General features: G+C 47.9%; 2 protein-coding genes across 5 annotated transcripts in view; both read right to left on the bottom strand.

Annotated features, from left to right (window-relative positions):
• Positions 1–269: 269 nt before the first annotated feature.
• ERLIN1 (ER lipid raft associated 1) lies at positions 270–21,984 on the bottom strand. 3 transcript variants are annotated; one of them, XM_072870930.1, is made up of 12 exons: positions 21,867–21,918; positions 20,752–20,840; positions 20,543–20,624; positions 19,955–20,001; positions 14,009–14,070; positions 12,959–13,084; positions 11,691–11,764; positions 6,457–6,515; positions 5,310–5,401; positions 4,679–4,768; positions 4,271–4,350; positions 270–4,076 (listed from the first exon to the last, which is right to left on the bottom strand). In XM_072870930.1, exons 2-12 carry the CDS (start codon positions 20,754–20,756, stop codon positions 3,858–3,860), a joined length of 936 nt encoding a protein of 311 aa, XP_072727031.1. In that variant the 5' UTR covers positions 20,757–20,840; positions 21,867–21,918; the 3' UTR covers positions 270–3,857. The 3 variants fall into 3 exon arrangements, with proteins under 3 accessions (XP_072727031.1, XP_072727030.1, XP_072727032.1); XM_072870929.1 differs by lacking the exon at positions 20,752–20,840 and having other exon boundaries at positions 21,867–21,984; XM_072870931.1 differs by lacking the exons at positions 19,955–20,001; positions 20,543–20,624; positions 20,752–20,840 and having other exon boundaries at positions 21,867–21,984.
• Positions 21,867–22,574, bottom strand: part of CHUK (component of inhibitor of nuclear factor kappa B kinase complex) — a 33,400-nt gene continuing 32,692 nt past the window's right edge. Inside the window, exon 21 of one of the 2 annotated variants that reach the window (XM_072870926.1) lies at positions 21,867–21,990. In XM_072870926.1, coding sequence (XP_072727027.1) covers positions 21,982–21,990 — 9 coding nt within the window. In that variant the 3' untranslated portion in view covers positions 21,867–21,981. The remainder of the gene's footprint in view (positions 21,991–22,574) is intronic. The other variant, XM_072870927.1, reaches the window with a different exon arrangement.

Raw genomic sequence — 22,574 nt, 5'->3', positions numbered from 1 at the left:
GGGCCCAAGGGCCAGCAGGGCTTAGCTCCCACCCCAAGCTTCAGAGGATGACAGCAGAACTGCAAGTGCTGTCCCTGCTGCTCAGCACCATCCTGTGGTTTTCTCTGAGCCCAGGCTGCCCATGGGGCTCCTAGGGTGGCAGTCACTGCAGCTGGGGACATGCAACTAGACACAGTGTTAGTATGGGGTGAGAGGCATAGGTGTCCCCCTTCCACGTGCCTACAGTGACACTGGCCCTAGGACACATAAAACCACCAAGGAAATGGTAACAAAATAGTTTTATTGTGCTTTATCAAAAGAACTTAACACTGTGCATGTGAACTTGAACATATATATTGTGGTTCCTTAAAGGTGCAGATCCAGTGGCAGACCCCTTTAGTCACATGAACACATAGGCCTTTTGAACAGAGAGAAAAAACAGTTCAAACCCACATTCCCAGTTGCACCCATGTTCCCGCTCTGCAGCTCCCAGCTCAGAGAGAAGCAAAGCCCAGACTGGGGTGTTAAAGCCATGGTGACTCCCTCCTCTTGCACACCTATGCAGGTTTCTGAAGTGGTGGCTGGGGAAGCAGAGAGGGATGGAGGAGGTTTTGCAGAAGGCACTGAGCATCATGCACACGTTGCTGCAGGACTTCAAACCACAGGAGCAACCCCAGGTGTCCCTCAGACCACATGGGTAGAAGGTGGCTGATGCATATCAGGAAGATGACATTTAGCCAGAGTGACAGCCACTAATGGCAAAGTTATGCATCCACCTGGACAGCTGCAGGGAGGCCCAGCAAGGTTCAGATCCAAAGGGAAGCACCCTTCCTGCAGTGGCGTGGAAGGCTTTCCTGCTCCCTGCATGGGATCTCACTCTGATCACTGCAGGAGAGCTGTGAGCTGCCCCATTATTGCTTCTAGTGGTTCCCCTCATGGCCTTGGCTTCTTGGCATCTCCAGGTTGGCAGAACCTACCCTCTCCACCCAGCCTGATGCCCAGGGTTTAATGCCAGTACTAGGTAGTGCCCAACCCCAGCGAGCACCACATGGAGACAAGTCTGTGTCTCCTCCAGGAGTGCTTCTGTTCTAAAAAGCCTGCCTTCATCTCAAAATTCAACCAAAGTGGCTGCTGCAGGCCAGCAACACTGAGGAGGTGGAGGGTCAAAGAGATTCAACTCCACTGGGTCCTCAAAGCCCTTCCCACAGAAGAAATGGGATCCTGCAAGTCAAACAGTACCTCAGGAGACATTTCAACCACCACAGCTACAAAATATACTGCCATCCCCTGTCTGCCCTGGTACCTTTCCGCTGAGGAGGGCACTGCAGGGTCTAATGGGGCTAATGCTGTGCCTACCCACTCCTCTCCTGCCATCAGCCATGGGTTTCAGCTCTGCCCTGACTGCTGGCTGAGCTGCCTTCCAGCATGACATGCAGACATTGTTCCTGCTCCTCTGCCCACCAGTGTCCTTTGAAGGCTGCTCTTCACCAGGAGGGCACTGTTTGCCCAAGCCTTTGGCAGGCGAAGACATAAGCCCCCCCATACCAAACCTCGGTTTAGTGCTCCCCAGACTGGGATATGCAAGGCACATGGCTGTGCATCAGGTGTGTACAGCAAAAACTGGAGAAACCTCTCCTCTTGGCAACAGCACTACCCTTCCTCTCATCCTCAGAGCACGAGGAAGCATGCTCACTCACGACCTCCCTGGAAGCTGGGATTGGTGCTCAGCACCTTCACAGCTGGCCTCTCACTGGGGCAGGGTTCTGGTCCCTGACTCCTGCCATGGCTGGGATTGAAGAGGAGCTGGTATCCTGTAGCAGAGCACCAACTGGGCCTTGGGAGTTTGCAGACACATGGAGGAAAGAAAGACCACCTGAAACTCCTGCAAAATCCCACAGTCATGTATTACCCAAGCTGGCCAGCAGCGGCAGCAGGAGAGGCAGGGTCAATGCATCCCTGCTCTGCCCCAGAGATGGAGAGGCAGCCAGAGCAGGAGCTGAGACAGCGTAAGGCACCGTATGTTACCAAACTTCCTTGAGGAGAGACACTGCCATCCTCCGAGTCAAGCCACACAAGATAAGAAAGCAGCACTGGAAAGCCTGAAGCCCACACAACTTGTTTGGGGAAATCATTAGCACAGGTGAAGTTCAGGCCATTAGTTTTGGGTTGAATGTTTCACCAAGGCAAAATCTAAGCATGTTCCTCCCCTTGCCATAAGGCTGCAGACGGTGCCAGGGACCGAAGATCTCAACGCCAGCATCAACTGGCCCATCAGCACCAACCAGCCAAGTGCCCAGAGTGTCACCACCAACCAGGCCATCCTGTGAGCTGTGCCAGGACCGAGCACTGCACCTGGCTGCACCTGAGGGGACAGGAAAGCAGGATGAACATACAGATATCCCAGGCTGGCAGAGGAGAGGTGGTCTCTGAACATGTAGTGGGTTCAGAGGCAGGCAATGCTGCAGTGCTACCAGCTGGGGAACAGCATTTCAGCTCAAGCTCTTGCCAGTTGCTTCCCCAGCCATCGTCTTCTGGGATTGTCGCAGAACACAGCAAGAAACAGGTTCTGGAAACAAGCATATCCTCACAGGCGAAGGGGAGGACAGAGGAAAAGAGAGGAAAGCAGGTGGTACCAGCAGATTTCCCCCCTGAGCACATCTCTTTCTCTCACCCTGCAGTGGCACACAGGGAGCCGGGGTTGGATATATTACAACGCACACCAGGAGAAAAGGTCATCCTGCCAGCACCACTCGTGAGTAAAAAGCCCCGCAATGCAGCAAAGCCTGGCCAGTGAGGAGAGGACCAGCAACAGACTCCCCACTGTGGCTGTTCAAGGACTCATGAAGCAGGTCCCACTTCTTCTTGGAGCAGTGGATTTTGCACTGGGGAGCAGTGATGCCTCACCTACTTTGCAGCTGAGATGTCAAACATCTGATCTGCTGCAGAGCAGGGTCTCTTCACTCTTCTCTTCCCCTTCATTTTGCCAGCAAGGCAGAGCAGTGGAAATTCAGCCCCCTTTCCCTGGTGAAAATACCTACAGGGAGGCTGGGGTCTGAGCAAAGATTTCCCAGCTCTGTTCCCAATCAGCTGCTCAGAGGTGCTCCACACACTCTGAAATCTGGTTTAGGGTGCAAGGTGAGACCCAGCCACCCAGCTGAAATGTACTAGTGTCAGTCATGGGCAGCCAGCATAAGGTTCTTGCTTGGTGAGGGGGACTTACAGAAGCCTGTTAAGAGATTGCTTGCTCCGAGTCGTTACCTAGTGCCACTGCCTACAGGAAAGGAGAAGATTATGGCTATGCAGATCCTATTCAAATAACGTATTCCACACCAAACCACTCCTCACCAGGCCTTGCCCTGAGCAGGAACACGGCAGCCTCTAATGGCCAAGGAGACCCCACTCCACTGGAGTCCTTGAGGAGAGTTAGATCGTGCCGGTAGAAACCTGCCTCAGAGTCCACAAAGCGAAGCGTCATCGGCAGGATGAAGGAAACCTCTTCACTCGGCCTCAGCGAGAAGTACTGGGGAATGACCAGCGTGCAGCAACATAGCACTCAAAGCCACATCTCCTACCTCCAGAGTAATGCTTGCTAAATAATTGCACCTACTGCAGAAGGCTTTCCTGGTGTCTGTCTTTTAATATTCCAGTATAGGCATGTTAGTACAGGATTATCCCTCATTTGGAAGCACCAATTTAATAGGGAAAAAAACAGAAGAGGCAGAGCACTTGCAATGTGTTGCCAGAAGAAAATCAACCCAACTGCCACCTATACACAAGATGTCCATGCATGCGCTGCATCCGCCCCACCAGCACAGGGCAACATCCCCATTCACAGCTGGGCTAGCCATTGAGCTATACCAGGTATCTTTCTACCTCTGTCAGCCAGTGCTTCCCTTTGCTCTGAGGTGGCCCTCTCCAGAGGTCTCTGGGGCCTCCTGTGAAGGAAGGCTGGTTTCTTGGGCAGTCCTCCAATTGGCTTGCTGGAAGGCACAGGAATCCAGAAACACATTGGGGATGCGGTCACCAAAATACAGCTTGCTGTTCGCAGCTATGGCTTGGTATTTCATTAGTTCCAGATACTCGGGCGTAAGTTTCAGCTACAAAAAGAGAAACCAGAGACTGTAAGAGACAACCTTCTGGGCCCCGCATCATTAGATTTCATCTCAGGCAGCTGTTTCCTGGGACATGGACTGTTAAATCAAGTGTTTTTCCAGTGCTGCCCACCTGAACCTAATCTGTGCAGAGGAAAAGAATAAGCAAGTCCAATTCTGACCAGCTTTCAAGTGCTCACCTTGTTGGAGTCAGCCAGCTTCTGAGCAGTGTAGTACTCTGCATCAGCTTTTGCTTTCTCTCTTGCTAGGAACGCAGCATCTAACACAGCAACAAAGGATGGACAGGAAAAGAAGCATTAGCAAGTGAATAGCCCCATCACATCGAGCACCTGAGCCTTTGTCCCATGGGGACAAGCTGATCCAGGTGTGCCTGTGACACAGCCTGGCTGGCTGTGTACCTGCACTGCTGGCTTCTTGGAGAAGTACCTGCAGAGGGAGGAATGACCCCAATGCATAACCTTGCGCTACTGCACACTTTATTATTTTTTCAGGATGGCAATGCCTATCAGCTCAGTTCTGAGGTTCCTCTACCTGCTACCACCCTTAGCTGGAAGATGACCCCAGCAGCACCCTAGCACCACAGTTACCTTCAATCTCAGAAATTCGCTTCTCTGTTTCTTTCTCCATAATCTTCTGTTGATAGTGAATCCTGGCCACCTGAGCAGCCTTCTCTGCCTCTGCAATCACAACAGGCTCAGCTCAGACATTCGCTTCTCAGGGCTTGAGCATCAGCACCCTGACCCCAGCACCTAGTCGCACAATCTGCCACACAAATAGTTTGCTTTCTGCTCAGATCCTACAGTGCCAGTTTGTACTCCAAGCAATACAGTTACAGAAAGAAAACACAGCGCTGATGTTTCTAGAGTTGCACTGGCTGACATCCCTTTTACAAGCATGATTCCCCCTGGCACAGGGATATTTAGCTTCAAGCCCCAGCAGTTTTTCTGGCAGAGCTGTTACCTCTTGGCCTGCTCTAACAGGAGCCCTGCTGTAGGATAGAGGTGTTTGCTGCTCTGCTGCTATGGGGAGGGAGGTGGGACATAGATATGCAGCACAAACATTGATACTTTCTAAATGACTGTTGGTTCAGCCTGGCCGTGCTTCCTTCAGGGAGCTGTCAGCAATGCAAGACAACATCCTACCCTGGCTTACTGGAGGATGTAGGAATGGAAATTCAGTCTGGCCCCCATCTGCTAGTAATCCCAACTGGTGACATACCAATGAGTGCTTTCTTCCGGTCTGTTTCTGCCTCCTTCTCTACCACCTTCTGCTTCTGGGCTGCAATCAACAGCTTGGTCTTCTCAGCCTCCCTGCAGGGTGAGAAACGTTGTCACAGGGAAATGGAGCTGGGGAGCAGCTCTGCAAACCAGGGCATGAGAGGCCAGTGGGACAAGAAGCCAGCCAGTTGCCAGCATCATGTCCTCACAGCCATGAGGACTAGCTCTGTCTTCAGCTGTATGAGCACATGCGTAGCCAGCAGCTCAAAGGAAGGTATTATTCCCCCACCCTCTGTTTGGCACTGGTGAGGCCATATCTGGATGCTATATACAGTTTGAGGCCCTCAGGATATGAGTCCAGCACAGGGCTACTGCAGATGTGGGGTGGAAGCCAGGGCATATGAGGAGAGGCTGCAGGAACTGGGCTTGCTCAGAGACGAGGAGGTGAAGGGGGGGGCAATGGCATCTCCCCCTGCCCAGAGGGGTCCCAGAGACGCCAGGGCCAGACTCTGCTCAGAGGGCCACAGCGAGAGCCCCAGAGGCACCGGCACAAGCTGCAGCATGGGAAACCCCAGCTGGCCCCAAGGAAACGGCCCGTCCCAGTGCGAGCAGGGTGTCCCTGGGACGGGGCTCCAAGCAGTGGGGGATCCTCATCCCCAGGGATGCCCCGACTCGCTCGGACACAGCCCCCAAGCAACCTGCTGCAGCTGTGGCATTGGCCCTGCTTTGGGAAAGGGCTTGGACAGGAGATGTCCACAGGTACGTATCAGACTAAAATCTGTCTGCAATTCTGTGAGTTTGCTGGAGGGGAGCTTGTGGGTGAGACATCAAGACCCCTGAGTTCAGTTTACAAGTCTTCTACAGGTTCTCAATAGCACATCTGTGTCCCCTCTACATAAAGGAGTAGGGACACAGCCTTGATATGGACTCTGCACACGCTAACAACCATCTTTGTGAAGGGCTGAAAGGCTTCAAGGTAAGAGAGCTGTGGAAATGGAGAAACAGAATGCACAAGTGCACCTAGCCAAGCGCACACTGACTAGACCCACCTCTCACCTTCTGAGCACCAGGTGAGAGCTTGCTAATAGCATTATGCCTGTGCTGGACCCTCAAAACCAATGCATACAATTTTATGTACAGCTACTCACATTAGCTCAAAATTTCTTCGGATGGCTTCTGGGATTTTGGGTTTTGTAACACGCACAGCCTATGGAAAAAAAAAGTGAGCGCATTTTAAATTAAACATTTTGATGCGAGCTGCATAACTAAGAAATGTTTTTGCAAAATCAGCTGTAGTGCTCTGGACATCTCCACATTGATCCAAGACCACACATAATGGCTCCCAATCCTCTTGTACAACACAGCTGAGCACAGCCACTCTCACAGAGGTGCCTTGTATTTGTATTTCCTGTCTTTGCACCTTTTATGGCACCTAAGTGATCAAGTAAGGCCTGTGCAAGACTCCTAAAGAGGTCCACCACCTTTGTTAGAAGCAGCTTAGTTCTCTACCCCAAAGACTCTTCAAACGTCACCAGACAACACTTCCCAAAATACTGCTCAAGAAAGGGGCTCACAAACCCAATGAAATTAAATTGCAGGAGCGAGACTTGCAAAACAGAGGCAGGGATAAGAGCTCAGGAATGGGTTTTCCAGGAGAAAAGCTTGCAAAAGCGACAACACAATGAGAGACATAGCAGTGAAGACAGGGGAGAGCAGCAGGGCGTGGGTGGCAGGTGGGAACTGCTGTTGTTTGCAACTGCAGATCTTCAAGAGTGATATGGATAGTGATGCTGACACCACAAGTCAGGTAGATGCCACAGACAGCTGCTAAGCTGCTTGGTGGAGGAGTCTCTCTGAAATATGAGGGAAACACCTCCAGAGGCAAGACCAGGAGCTACTGCTGCTCAGCTGGCATGCTGTGTGGCTCATTACTGAGCTTCAGGAGATGCGGATTAACAGTCCACATCTGTACAATTGCTTTACAACCCTCCTGCTCCATCTCTACTGTAGATCTAGTGCTGAACCTGCTGCTTCTCTCTGGGGTCAGTAAGTCTGCAAAGAACCGAGGGGCTTCCACAGAGGGGAATGGGATACGGACACATCCAGGCAAGTCTTCATACGCAGTGCGAAAAGGGAACTGTTTCCATGTGACAGGCATCCTGGCCCTGGCAAACACACCTGGGGAGAAGGAGCCAGCCTGACATCAAAAACAGGACACTTGGGAATCATGATATGGTTTGGGTTGGAAGGAACCTTCCAAGATCATCCAGTCCAACCCCCTCCCGCCATGGGCAGGGACATCTTCCACTAGATCAGGTAGCTCAAAGCCCCATCCAACCTGACCTTGAACACTTCCAGGGATGGAGCATCTACCACCTCCCTAGGCAACCTGTTCCAGCATCTCACCACCCTCATCGTAAAACATTTCTTCCTTATATCCAATCTAAACCTACCCTCTTTCAGTTTAAAACCATTGTCCCTTGTCCTGTCACTACAGGCCTTGGTAAAAAGCCCTCTTTATACATTGAAAGGCCGCAATAAGGTCTCCTTGTTCAGCCTTCTCCAGGCTGAACAACTCCAACTCTGTTGCTTCTCTGAAGAAGCACAGAAAACAGATTTATGGGACATCAGACCAGAATATCCTTCAGTGAAAGGATTTTTCTAAGCTCCTACCAAGTCCCTAGAAAGGTACCGCATGCAGAAAGCTCACCTCACCAGCTACTGCAGGGTATGCAGGGGGATTATTCTTTCTACCTCCATAATACCCCCTGCACCAAAACAAAGATTGGTTTCCCAGAAGCATTGCTTTTCCAACACAGGCAGAGATTCCTCTGTGATCAGGAAAGCTGCCAGGTCTTTGAAAAACTCCACTAGCTGCTTCTTTTTCAAGCCAATGGCTCAATCTATTTAACAGTGAAATCTGCTTAAATCTACTAGATGGAAACACTACTCTGCACTATCGATGTTGTTAATAATCAAATGCTAAGGCATTGGGAGATGCTGAGACTAACTGGCTGAGCAACAGCTTTGCAAAAAAGAGCATGAAGGAATCGAAAGACAAGCTGACTATATGACAGCATCTTTTCCCTGTGGCCACGAAGTCCAGCCACATCCTGAGCTGCACTGGCAAAAGCTTAGCAGCAGGTTGAAGGCAATTTTTATTCCAGCGTGGGGAATCCAGTATAAGGGATATCAACAAGCTGGAGAATGCAGTTGAAAGCCACTGAGATGGCAATATAAAAGTTGCAGAGAATGGGAATAGGCTGATGGTACAGCACACCTCTCTTGTTGATCCTCCTCCTGAAATATGGGTGTGACATTTGCCTATTTCCAGTTATTAGGGACCTCCCTTGACCACTGCCATCTTTCAAAGATAAGAAAGCAGCTTCACAATGGAGCGGGCCAACAGCTCAGCATCCTGAGATGCATCCCACCTGGTTCCACAAACTTGTGTCCATCTGCTCAGTTGTCCTCTGCTGTGGGTAATGCTTCACCTCTGCAGACTCTGCTGCTAGGGTAAGGAACAGGGAGGCCCAAGGGCAGACCTTGCCAGAAAGAAGTCAAACAGGTGTTGAGTACTTCAGCCTTTTCCACATTCTTGGTCACTATGTCCCATGCTTCACAGCTTCCTTGGCCTTCCTTTTGCTGTGGATGCACCTCAGAAGCCCCCTGCGCTGCCCTACACAGCCATCATTATGTCCAAGTCTAGCTGAGCTTTGGTTTTCCTAACTCTGTCCCTGCGCTCTCAGTTCAACTAGCTTTATTCCTCCCAGCTCATCTATCCCCACTCCACCTTTTGTCAGTTTCCTTTCTGCTTTTCAGCTCAGTCAGGAGCTCCTTGTTCATCCATGCCAGCCTCCTGTCTCACCTGCTTGACTTTCCACATTTTGGGGTGTCCTTGGCAATGACATGGGGCCTCCTAGCCTCCTTTGCTGATCATGGCAGTCTCCCACAGGACCCTGCCAAGAACAACTCGCACAGAGTTCTGTTCTCCTTAAGCCCAGGCCCGTAATTCTCTGGTTCACCTTGCTCCTCCAAGGACCTTGAACTCACCACCTTACAGCTGCTACAGCTCACACTGCTACCAGACTTCACCTCTCAACCAGTTCTTCCTTGTTTCTAAAAGGTCCAGCAGAACATCTCCCCCAGTTAGCTTTGCTCACCACTGCCAAAACCTGTGTTCAACACCCTTCAGAAACATCCAGCATGGCTTGCACCCAGCCCTATGGCCCTTCCAGTGGACACTGAGGTGGTCAGAGACCCCCATGAGTACTAGGGTCTGTGATCATGAGGCTTCCTCTGGTCTTCAGGCAGCTTTACCTACTTCATCTTACTAATTGGGTGGTCTGCAGCAGCCAAGGACCATGTGGTCCTCCATGTTGATCTGATTCTTATCTATATTGGCTCTTATCTCAGCTGTTCACCATCCATCCCAAAGTGAAGCTCCACATGATTTGAGACAGTCCTTTGCAGGCAGCACAACCCTGTTGCCTCAGCTTCTCAGCCCATCCTCCCTAGAGAGCCTGTACCCATCCACAGCAGCACTGCACTCACGCGAGCTATCCCACCAGGCCCCGGGACTGCAAATGTGTATGGATTTCCAGTTGGTCAGGTTTGTTTCCCAGGATGTGTGTATTTCTGTCCAGACACTTGAGACAAGCCCCAGGGTGCGCTGCTTTCACAGGGAAAGTGCAGGAGCCTCCTCCTATGACGCTGTCCCTAGACACTTCTTACCATCCACTGGCCTCCGCTTCTCTTCAGGCTGTGGCCACCGTTCCAGTTAGGAAAGAATGTTTTGCATCAGGCAACCTGGAAGACTTGTGAAGCTTTCACATACACTACTTTTAATAAACCTAAAAATAAGTGCTGTTAATTCCTCTAACAGCATCTTTTCAATAACAAGTTGTTTTCTGTATCACTTCTTTCAAAAATGAATTGTTGGTGATCTCTGAAGTACTCATGAGTGCAAACATGACCTTCAAGAGGAAAGCATTATGCCCAAATACAGAACTATTTTCCTTAGAGCTCACAAAACAATTCAATTCTAGGTACAGTTAAGTTAATCTGGGTTATATGCATGTGGAGAGTTTAAAGAAACCTCAGCTATTCACCGAAGGAGCAGAATATTTCCTGACAAGAGACACAGCAACATGGCAGAGCTGTATGCTGAGGCACAATTTTACTGGAGACAAGGGTGCAGCTCTGTTTTAAAGGGAACAATAGGAACACGAGGGCAGGATCACACTGTCTCCTAAGTACTAGAGATGAACTACTTTCCTCATTAGTTATGGGACCTCTTCAAACTGCTGGTCCTGTGAGCTCAGTCTGGGCTGATGCAGGCAGGATATCCTTCAACTTTTGACCAGTGAAGATTGGACATGCCAAACTGAGATGGGCTAGCGTATGCTCAAGATCAGGTTTAGCTCTGTATTTAACATGTCCCAGCAACGAGCTGTGAGCTTTGCTTATGCCCTTCCATACTCTGAGATCCAAAAGGGCCTTTACATTATGACAATAATTTTGATCGATGATGAACTTTTGCAGGAAATCTCTCTGCGATGCACAGTGCAAGTTAACTTGGATATTTGGAAGAGTGCCATCTCAACTTCTTTGGATAAGATATTGCCTGTGGTTCACCCTCATCAAAACAGAGCAAACCCATGCATGAATGAGCCGCAAAGCAGAACAGTATTTATCATAGCATTTTACATAGGGTCAACAAGAGGCTTTCCCTCCCTGCATACGGCCGGCCAGCCAGCCTAGCTAAATGTGGCAACAAGAACAGCAAAACAGATTTGGTCTCACTCTTCCCTACAGTGGAAATCTCCAGAGATTTCCATCTTAGCCCATGCGAGCCTAAGGTATATTTTTCCCTGAACTTCAACATGCCAAAAAGCCAGTATGTCCCATAGCCCGGCTAAGATTAAATGTGATTTTCTAACATTAAGTGTAAGCAGAAAATCACTTAAGATATAACATCTTTCCCTATCTCTGGTACAAGCGCAGAAAAGATGAAGATCTCTTTTCTTTTGCAACTACCTGTAGGCACTGTTCTGGCACACTGGAGCACCCAGCTCTGCAGAGGTGCCACAGGTAGCTTAAAGAAAAACATTTTCTGGCTCTTTGCAAATTAAACCCAATACCTGCAGGTCTGCGGCCTAAAAGGTCCTCTTTTCTATCCTGCAGGTCTTCCCCTAACATAAAACTAGCATTTAGAAGTGGTCGCTGTCATATGCACAGTCTTCAACTGACAAACCTCAACTCAAGGCTCAACTATTTCATGTTACGTGGAAAACCGAAGCAAGAAACCTCATCAACCTACTGAAAGGTGAGCAAATTAGAGGTGGAAAAAAGAATAATCTTTGTTAGGGAATGAACCTACCTGGATAGTGAGGCCTGGTGCCATGACATTGAGATCTTTCTGCAGGGCCAACTTCAGATTCTCATCTATCTGATCTGTGTTTGGAGGATAAGAGAGAGATCACTTAGCTTACCATCATTACTCCTACAGCTTGCGTGGCAGAGAGTCAGCTGGCCTTGAAAAGCAGGTCTCTCTATGGTGTAAGATAAAGATGCTTTTTGAGATCATTCAGTACATTGTTTCCCTTCCTATGCCTCCTGGAAAACGTTCTCGAGAAGAGAGCCACATGCTAGTGTCTCTAGAAAGGTTCAACTATTGATGAACTCATGGTATCTGAGCTGAGGGTGCCGAGGCTTTCAGCGCCTCAGCAAGAAAAAGCACCCAGAGCCTGCAGTAGAAGTCTATCCCTTCCTAGCCAGAGCCACGCCAACCCCACTGCCACCAGCAAGCTCTGCCTTAAGTCTCTAGGGACCTGCAGGATCCAGTACTTGCCACTGAAAAAATGCATTTTGTCACTTCCAAGCTCCAGGAAGATCTTTCCACAGAAATGGCCAGTTATGAAGGGATTAAGCTGCATGTATGACCAGGAAACTCCTCTCTGACTATGGATATTTGGCAAGTCTGAGTACAGCATTCAAAGATTGACAGTCTCTTAATATTAAAACTCTGAGAACCTTTTATCTTCCATAAACCCATTTTCCCCTGCTCTGCCACTCAAGAAGGAATGTGATGCTGTTATGTCTTTGGGGGCACCGGTACCCCCTTTGGTACCAAGAAGCAGAACATTAAACTTGCTAATTCCTCAACCACTGCTACCCCCGTGTGAAAAAACTAGAGCATTGCAGTGAACCGAGAGCATGTCCCTTCTGGCTCTCACTTGCTAAAAACAGCCAGAAGGAAGCTTTTAAAGTAAAGAAGTCAATTCAGCAACAGAACAGGGGCCTAAAAGTAGAAGTAGACAAGATAAAACCACCATCATAGTGAAGGCAATGGGCATGACTGCATGCACAAGAGCAGAGTGGCTACTTTGTGTGTCCAGAATTCAGTCCTAAGCGGAAAAGGACTGAAATCAAATTCCCACGTGCAGGTGTGGAAAGGCAAATAAATCTGAATCATTAAAGGGTAAAGTTATGCGGGAAGTGACATATGGATATATAAGGAGCTGGATTCTAAACTGCAACTCCAGCACAGAGGCTGTTTGCTCAGAGGAGCCTGCTGTAACATAATCCCCAGCAGAACAGGGAGATTACACAGCCCTTGGTGGGTGCATCCAGCTGCCATCCACTTACCGAACAGCTCAATGTACACTTCCTGCAGGGTATGGGCGCTGCAGAACTGATTCAGCTCATGATGAATTTTATTGAAGATCAAAGTCTTATCGTAGTCTGCAGTGTAGTTTCTCACAATATCGTACACTGAGGGAGTAAGAGAATTATCACAGGTCACCACTGACATGTACTGCTTTCTGCAATGCCACAACCGCAAAACAACAGCTCAGGGTATTAGGAAAGTAGTGCAGCACTGGGACAAGTGGGTGGGGAATCTCCATCCTTGCGAGTTTTCAGTACTTGGCTGGATAAAGCCACAGCTACCCTGCCCACCTGTTAGTGAGAAGTCTGCTGTGAGTGGGAGGGAGGTCAGAGGAGAAGCCTGCAGAGGTCCCCTCCACCAGTGCTGCTGGGATTATATGACTTCAAAGAGCAGAGTAATTACAGCAAGATATACTGCACAGTCCTTTTTTATGATCTGCATAAACAAATGAAACAGTAAAGCCTGTCCAGGACCTGCATGCATAGGAACAGATACTACTATAAAGTGAAAACAAGCATGATTCCCACAATTATAGCATGAATTCACCCTTCAATGCCTTAGTAATGCTAGCATTTTGCATTAAGCTATGCTGCTGAAAAAAAAAAAAAAAAAGGTGTGTGGGTCTTAGGTTTGGCAGCTGGTGAAATAAGAAGGTAAGAGGCTCCTACGCAAGCTTTGCCTTTGTAATTTTCCCAGGAGCTGAGCTAGCAAGCACCTGGGGGCTTTGTCCCATATATTTAGTTTCACAGGTGGTCTCCCCTTCAGCAGCAAGAAATAGGACTGCTTGAGCACCCGTCACATTTCTAAATGTACAGGGTAGAAGCAATCCTAGAATTTATTTTCATCTTTGCAAATCTGTGGCTCTTTGTAAAGCTCGCAGACACATGCATGAAACTAAATGCTACGATACTGGGAACCATAAGGGTAACAAGACACAGAAAATGGAAGTCTTGCAAACCAAGACAGAGTGGCTACAGGAGGAGTGAACAGAGTCACAGCGCTGCTTGTTGAAACAGGATGGGAAATACCTGCATACGGTGCCAATTTATTCACAACTTCTATCCGGTCAATGTAGATCATAACACCGCCACTGTAAGTGAAAAAGAGAATTCATGAATTATTACTGCAACTGTTAACAGTGGTCTATACTTAAAGTAAAGTCATCTTTTTCCCTCTTTTACTAAATTCTATTAAACTTACCCAGAACAATTCTGACTCCTTGAGCATTTTGCAATTAGATGGCAGCAAACCCCAGCTCTGTACAGACTGGTCCCTCTCGCTGCATAAATCAAAAGCGTGCTCCAGCAAGTCTGCAAAGCCCTTTCGCTTCACTTTGCTATCTCCCACTCAGCCAACAAAAGCAAAATGTTTTTGAACAGGAATATAGCTGCAACTATCAGAAAAGGGGAGTCCAGCACAACGAAGGGAAGGCAACAAGGACAGCAGATGACACTTGCAAGCAGCAGAGCAGACACAAACCACAGATGCACTGCAGCAATTCTAGGCAGCAAATACATTCTAAATAGAAAAGCCCTTAGTTTAAGTTCATGCATTTACTAACTCCAGCAGGAACCTGACAAGGTCCCTGCTAGAAAGGAAGAAACAAAGCACTTAACAGACTTTAATTCACGTTCCCTGCATCAATGTCATGTTACAAACAGCTCTCCAGTAACACCGCAACCATGCCCATGCACCCAGGCATGTGCACTGTCAAGAAGTTCCAGACACCTCATCGGAAGAAGCTTGCAGGCAGTCCTCTCCCCAAGGGATCACGTGCTGCCGGACTGGCAGAGAAAAGAGGAAATCAGAGGTAGGGCTTTACCCCAGCCTCTGCTCTTACTGACGTGGCTTTCAGCAGGTCATGCCCACCCCTGGGTACCTGTGGCACTGGGGAAAAGCACAAACTCTACAGTGAAGAAAAAAACCCTTAATTTTCAACAGTTCATAAGTCTCTCGAGAGCGTATTTTTAAAGCACTCCTGTGATTTTGTCCTCAGAGCAAAGGCAAATCACAAACAAAAGAAGCTTTAGCAGAAACTGTTTAGAGACAGCTGATCCCCAGAAGCAGACCTCACACATTTCCAAAATTAGTCTCTGTGGTGTTTTAACACGCAAATGTATCCCCCACAACAAACTCTCTTTCTTATCTTGCAGATTTTAATCTCTGGCAGTTGAAAGCTAAGTCTGCAGAAAAGTCACCTGAACTTGCCCGTCTATGCTCTTTTAGAAAAGGTCTCCTGGGCACAGCCTGCATTCGCTCTGCAAACCTGCCTGCTTCATGGCAAGCTACGAGCTAAAAACATTGGTGATGGACTGAACTTGCCTGCTGGAAGGGACAAGCCAGCAGAAAAGATATCTGTGGCTAAAGAGAGACTTATCTCCCAGTGAGATACTACTATTAAGAGTATTAATCTCTTTTTCGCTCAAGATTTCTCTTTAGGCCATGGTCATTCTTGCTGGCTCTCTCTTAAGAACCATTACTATGATTTTTAAATAAGATAGGCTTATGGATCCTTTACAGGTATGTCAGGCTGCACAAGCAGTTATAATGGCATGGTATGTGTTTTTCTCCATCTCATCTGTTTTGCACTCTGTCCCACCACATCCAATAAAATTACTATTTATCATTGCAAGTGACGTCCAACAGCATTCCTCATGATCTTCTGAACCTGCTTTCATCCTCCTGATTTGTTCCAGTCACCCTATGACATCTCCACCAGGACAGGGAAACCCAGCTACCATCTTGGGATATCTTCTAGATATCCTGGTGAGGAACCAAAGCAGAGTGTGTGGGCTTCTTCCACGAGCATCTCCTCCACTGTACATCCTTATGTTGGGGTTCTTTTGGCATTTCAATTTTATGGGGATGTTAGAATGAAAAAGAGAGCACCCGAGACAATCTGCTTCCTATGCAGGACTCATCCACAGCCCCTCATCACCTCACATGCAAGAAAGGCTGGTACCTCAGACCAGAGAGAACTGCCTGCTGCCCATCTGACTCAACCAACACTACCCACAGCAATCCTGCCAAGGATCTCAGCCAGCGTGGGTCAACAGGGTGGGCCATAAGTGAATTATATCAGCCCTGTTGGTCAGGCAATGGCTTTGAGGAAACAAGTGCCACCCAGAGCCCAAATATGCTGGCTGCTTATTTCCCCACTGAGGGCTTAAGTTTAAACCAAGCCTACAAAGCACTCACACTGCGTGCTGGATGGATCCATCCATCCATCCAGCTGCTGGAGCCATCATCATTCCACACTGTGCAGTGGGGATGGCCCTCTGGACCTTGCTGCTGTAAATACAGGAGCCAAACTGAACTGTAACACTCTGATCTTAACGTGAGCATCTCAAGACAAGTCCTCCTCTCAAACAGCATGGTCCAGAAGATGTTAGTAAACTCCTGGGGTGCAGGAGATACTGTCCTGAGCAGTTTCAGGACAGTTGCTCTGGCAGAGCATCATGCACTGATTTGGGGTGATTCACATACCTTGTTGACCTGGAACTGTACAAATACCCTCATCATCCACAGCTGCTTTACTTGCTCTTTGACACCTATGGCTTCAACATGGGCTCAGACAGTGCTCTTTCCATTTCGACAAGCCACTACCACTCTCAAAACAACCTCATTTGCCAAAGCCTGCTTCTTGCCAGATGCAAGGCAAGGTGACTTCCACTGGGAGATCTCCAGTGCTTGCAACTCTCCACTGCAGTTTCCGCAGCCTAACACCAGCATTTGCAGACGCTGTAAGGGCTACTCGGACCCCCCAAGGTCCTCACTGCAGAGCTGCTCATAAGGCTGGTCAGGCAGAGCAGCACTGACTTGAGCAGGCTCTTTGGTCAGGGAGAGAGGAACAAGAAGAAATCCATAGGAAGTCTGAAAAGAGGATCAACAAGTAGACTATGTGCACCTGGGAGAAGCTTAAGTATAATTAGGCAGCAATAGTGCCTAACTTTACAGGACAAGGTGGAAGTGTACAGGGGACTAACATACACTAGCAAGCATTTCAGTAGACCTTAGAAAGCCTCATACGTTTCAGGATTTTAGCTTATGCCAGGCCAGGAGATGATAAGGGAAAAACTGAAGGATGTTGACATAAAAAAGGGGCCATAAAAAAAGATGAAGGTTTAATGCTTATTGCTTGTTTGTGGATCAAACAAGACCAGACCAGGTTGGGCAATCAGAGCATGTAAAAATTGGGCTTAAAGGTCCCATCTGGTCTGTCTAGAGATACAAGGATTAATGCAATACATCCACTTGCAACATTCATGACATTTTTCCACATGACTGGCTATCAAACAGGGATCTGTCCCAGAACAGCATTCCTCCAGTGCTCTGTTTGCATTCCTGCCAACAATCTGCAGCATGAGCACAAGATGACTCTCGCACCTTTGCAAACAGACATCCAATGATTGAGGAATGTTACTGCTTAGTGCCCTGGCTATGTACTAATTCTTGGCATTGTAAAAACTTGTACAGTATTTAGCATGATTCTTTCCAGTTAAGTTTATAAGAAAAATGCTACTTACCTAATTCTCTGAGGCAATATTTGCACAACACCGTTTTCAACCCATTTATTGTATTCCACAATTAATATACTCGTGAGTATATTAATTCTCGATTAATTCTTTGAGTCAGCCCTTTAGAATACTTTGTTCTTCTAAAACTAGTTTATTGAACTGATTTTCCATCAGTTTTTGGAGATCAGCAGACCTGCCATGAAGAAACTGCTGAACTTTCCAAGGAACCGTGCACACATTTTCTTGTTGGAGAGAGCCAGAAATCTCAGACACCAGAGGCAATTCTCAGCTTAGAGCAGATACATATTCTACCTGCTGTAATGAAATGGTTTTCGTCTCTGGGGTGACAGCCCTTTTATGAAAAACAGTCATTTGGTGCCAAAGTATTTTAAAATCTGTATTTAATGTATTCACTTAATGCTGTGAAGTATAAATGGGATAAGTAAGGCAGAAATTGGGGATGGGACACCCACACAGCCATTCAGAAGCTTCCTAATGTAGATGAGGATACAGGGAACAGGAGTATGAATATGGCAGAAGAGAAACCCAGCCTTTAAAATCTGATGGCTTAATATACAATTACAGAACTTTAAACTATTTAGGATCTATTCTTGTAATGAAGTTTGAAACGGGATAGTGAAATTTCAGATTTGATCCATTTGTTATTTATAAGCTAACGTTTTATTATGGAAATGTGGATTCAAAGCTTTGGCATAGAGCAGCTGCAGACTTTGATTCCAAATGCAGCAAATGTAAAGGCTCCTGCAGCAACACCTTAAAGGGCTACTGGGAGTTTTGGTCTGAAGTGTATTCAATTATTAACTAAGAACTGCTTCACCAGCTGTTTGGTGTTTTAAGGTATGTTTATTACCTGTAGCTTCACAACCACCTGTATTGCACAACTGAATCCCGCAATGCTGAAATGTAACAGGAACTTAATGAACTAACTATAAAGAATTAAACAGAATATTTGGCTCCTAAATCACAGACAGACAGAATGGTCAAGGCTGCTAGGGACCTCTGGGGGTCATCTTGTCTTACCTCCCTGCTCAATCAAGCAGGGTCAAAGCAGCACAGTTTAATTTTGACTGTGTTAGCATGTCTAACGTGGTTAAGCTTCAGCAGAAAGCTTTGTTTGGTCTGTTGAGAAGGCTTGCAGGACAGCAGGACACCATCCCTGGCCCAGAGATGTGATGCTGTTTTACAACGTCCAGCATTGCTCCTATTTATGCTACTTATGAGCTAAAAGTTGCCATTAAACACATCACTAAAACTCTGCTCTGATAACTTGTTTTTAACTGTGCCATTTAAAAGATATGGATACAGAACATAATGAATCTTACTCCTCCTTCCTACAATTACTTTTTGCTTGACCTAAAGACTCTTCACCTGACCACAAAGCCCTGGCTGCAGCACTGAACACTAGAATTATTTACAGACACTCCTGAAAGAGGTTTGAGATCTAAAACTAAAACCAGCTAGGGCCCACAAGAACTTTATGTTACTATTTAAGCCCAAGGGATGTCTAATGAGTTGCTATAGGAATAATCCAAGAACTCATTTCAATAAGGGCTAAACCAGACCAAAATTAACTCTACCTCATTAATGTTGCCGCTAACATACAACTTTTAATTTCAACATGGTCATTATGTGTTATCATTCAAGTCATACTGACTTTTTTTTTTTTTTTTTTAAACAGAAGTATCGTTGAGTACCCTAAAGCTAAAAGACAAGGAGAATCACCAGTTTTGTTTTTATCCTGAAGAAACAGATTCGGTCATCACTTTAACTCGTGAATGAACCAACACAACAGGATATGCAACCGAGCTCAACTAGCCCTCTCCTTCTGTTACTGCTCTGCTTGTTAAAACTATACAGATCTGTGCTGACAAAAGGATCAGCTTAATTATGAAGCAGACAGGTGCCACCCATGCATAGCATTCTTCTTTATTCTTTCTCACTCTCTCTTTACTTCAGGTGAAATGTCGATTCCAAAAATGCCTAAACGATTCATTTTCTTGAGCTGTTTTTGAAATGGACCATCTCCCACCAGAGGGATTCCCATTCACCATTTACTTTTGCCCACTGCTGGGGTCAACATTTATATTAGCCGCAAGATTCAGACTAGAAATACTGCAAAGCAGAGGGCAGACCAAAGCACAAGCAACGGGCCATCAGAGTAATTGAGGGAAGAAACCAAGAAAAACCAAGAGAATATCACTATAAATGCAAATACCCTCTGAACATCAATTCCAGCAAAAGCAAGAGCACTCCCTCCCACACCTCCTGCTCTACTATTTCCAAGTGTGATATACATGTGTACATTTGGGACTAATTTTAGGGTATGTGCCTTTACTTTTCGGCCTCTGTGTCACAGCACTGTAAATGACTAGCTGCAAACTACACGGTAAGAGTGCATCTGCTCATCACCAGAAGACATACAAAGGAAGAACATACCTTGTCCCACAAGGCACATTTTTCACTTCATCAGTCTGCAACGTGGTCTGAAATAAAAAGATAACCAGTGCTCACAAAATCTCTCTATTCTTCAGGAAGATCATGCTGTGCCCAGACTCTCACAACCATTACACAGGAACATGGAGCCAAAAACGTGCCCTCTGCCTCCCTCCTGACTTTTGCAGGCATGGGCAGAAGACAGACTGCTTTTCAACTTGCCTTTTGGGAGACAGAAAGGCAGCTGTGCTCATTTCCCTACTCTCAGCTCCCACAGCACTGAGGCCTGCAGCTCTCCTGGGAAACAATTAGGGCCATAAACACAGACTGTCCTCCCAGAGCAAGACATCTCCTGCCCCAAGCAACACACATGCTTGTTGTGGAGTTTCCACCAAAAGAACAAGTCCCAGCAGGCAGTTGGGTCTGGCACCTAAGGCAGAAGGAACCAAGAGCTTCCTAGGAGCTGCTGCTCTGACTACCACATTAGTGACCCCCTCTGCAAACATCCGTTGCCCAAGTCACCCCCATCCAGCAATATCCCTACTGACATCTGCTCCCGCTCACCTTCTTCCCAGGTGAGAAGATACTAACCTGCACAGATTTGAATGTGGTAACGAATGGGAGCATGATGTGGTAGCCTGGTCCACTTGGACTAGTTAGCAACGCACCACCCCTACAGAGAAAAAGAGAGGAAAAACAGGGAAAAGGCTCAAGCAACTGGAAAATAGTAAGCGCTAGCTTTGAGTGCGAGCAAGTACATTCAAACTGCCAAGGGTCACAGCTGTGGTTATGTTACTCACCACATGAAATCTGCCACCAATTCCCCTACAAAAGGGCTGACTGCGTATGATATTGGCCTGCTGCAACTCGACAATCATTTGCTTCAGTCCTGTGAGCAATTAACATTTAGAGAGGGCAGATATTGCTAAGTTCTTCCATCATTGCAACATTGCAGAGCACTTCAAGAACACAGATCTTCCTCTCTAAATAGTTCACTGGTAACCATGGAAAAATCCAGCAGTTGATGCAATACCACCAGTTTGGATTTCCACAAGGCATTCGGCACAGTCCCTTACCCAAAGAACAAAGAAAACCCATAGTCTCTTGTGGGGACTGGCAGGTGATTTAAAGACAGGAGACAGAGGAGAGCTCTAAGTGATTGATCCTCGTAGTGCAGTAAGGTCTCCTGCAGTGTCCCACAAGGGCCTGTGTTGTTCAAAAGACTTGTAATTAAAGGAGAGAGCAGCACAAAGGAAACTGGCCCGTACTGGTGAGTGCGAAGGGTAGAAAAGACAGGACAGAAATATAGCAGATATGGCAAAAAATGCAGAAAGGCTGGTGCTGAATTTCTCTGTTCCCTTATTCAAATTTGAAGAAAAATCTAGTCAAGAGGTGGCATTTAGTGACTGTGACCACCCACTATTATGGACTGGAGTTGCTCTACAGATGCTATTCAGGGCAGCTACGAGCCCCAGGTGAAACTCAGCCCAGAGAAGAGCCATTTCAAAGCAACAACGAAGGTGGCCGACAGTCTTGACAGCCCTCAATGTAAGATAGAGAGAGATCAACAGACGTGAAAAGACCGGATGGACCAAAAGGTTTGGTCCTCTAAGCTTTGAAATCCAAACTGTGACTCAGAAAAGGGGAGGAAGGAGAGGGAGGAAAAATGGCTAAGGATTCGGAAAGACCAAAACTTGTAACGGTTCTGCACAGAGCCAGGCTATCCAGGCCTGTGTCATTTCTGGTACAAGAGAGCAGGAACAACATGGTCTGCCCACCGTGGGGCAAAACCTGGAGGGAAACACAGGAGAGAGCAATCACATCCTGAAGTAATCTGGGGCCAGGGATAAATTCCATCTGAGAGAAACTTCGGGAAGGCTACAGAAGCCATCAAGGCACTAGCAGGGAACAGTACCTGTAATACACAGCCAGGTGCCCCTCCTCAACCCTGTGGATGGAGGAGTACAGGAAGAAGATGAGAAGTCCTGTGGCAGCTGCAACTACGGCTCCAGCCTGGGCCATGGTCATCCTCACATCACCTGCGGGACAGAGACCATTACTACCTGGACCAGCATGTTGCCTGGACGATGAGGCACCGTTTATCCGCGGTCTGCATGAAGATCTTCACTCTCTCTCCTCCCTAACAGCGTCTCTGCTCCTTTTCCAACAACAAAACCTTCTCAGCTTTTGGACAAAATAACCAGGGAATACCCGCAAAGCACCCAGCAGACGTCGCTCTGCAGTGCGGTGCCGTCACCCCCTCACGCTAATTACAGCGGGCGGAACGCCGCCACCAAAGGCGCACAGCGACCTCCGGCTGACGAGACCCCTGGCGCCGGAGGAAGGGGCGCGGGCGCACCCGCTGCACCGGGGCCAGCAGCCCGCTCTCCAGCCAGGGTGGGCCCGCCGGCGGCTCCTGCGGCCCAGGGTTCCTGCTCCCGCCCTGCTCGCACCTCAGGCCACTTCGTTGGGCGGTGACAGCCCCCGGCAGGGAGCCCCCGCTCCGCCCCGCGAGCCGGGCACAGCCAAGCCGGGACGGGGCTGGGCCGGCACCAGGCACCCGGGGGCCGAGGGCCCCGCTCCCGGCCCGGCCCCCCGCCCCGCGCGCCCCGTACCTGCCACC

This window comes from Ciconia boyciana, chromosome 8, assembly GCF_034638445.1.
Source record: "Ciconia boyciana chromosome 8, ASM3463844v1, whole genome shotgun sequence".
Classification (NCBI taxonomy): Eukaryota; Metazoa; Chordata; class Aves; order Ciconiiformes; family Ciconiidae; genus Ciconia; species Ciconia boyciana.
This window is presented reverse-complemented; position numbering and strand designations above follow the sequence as displayed.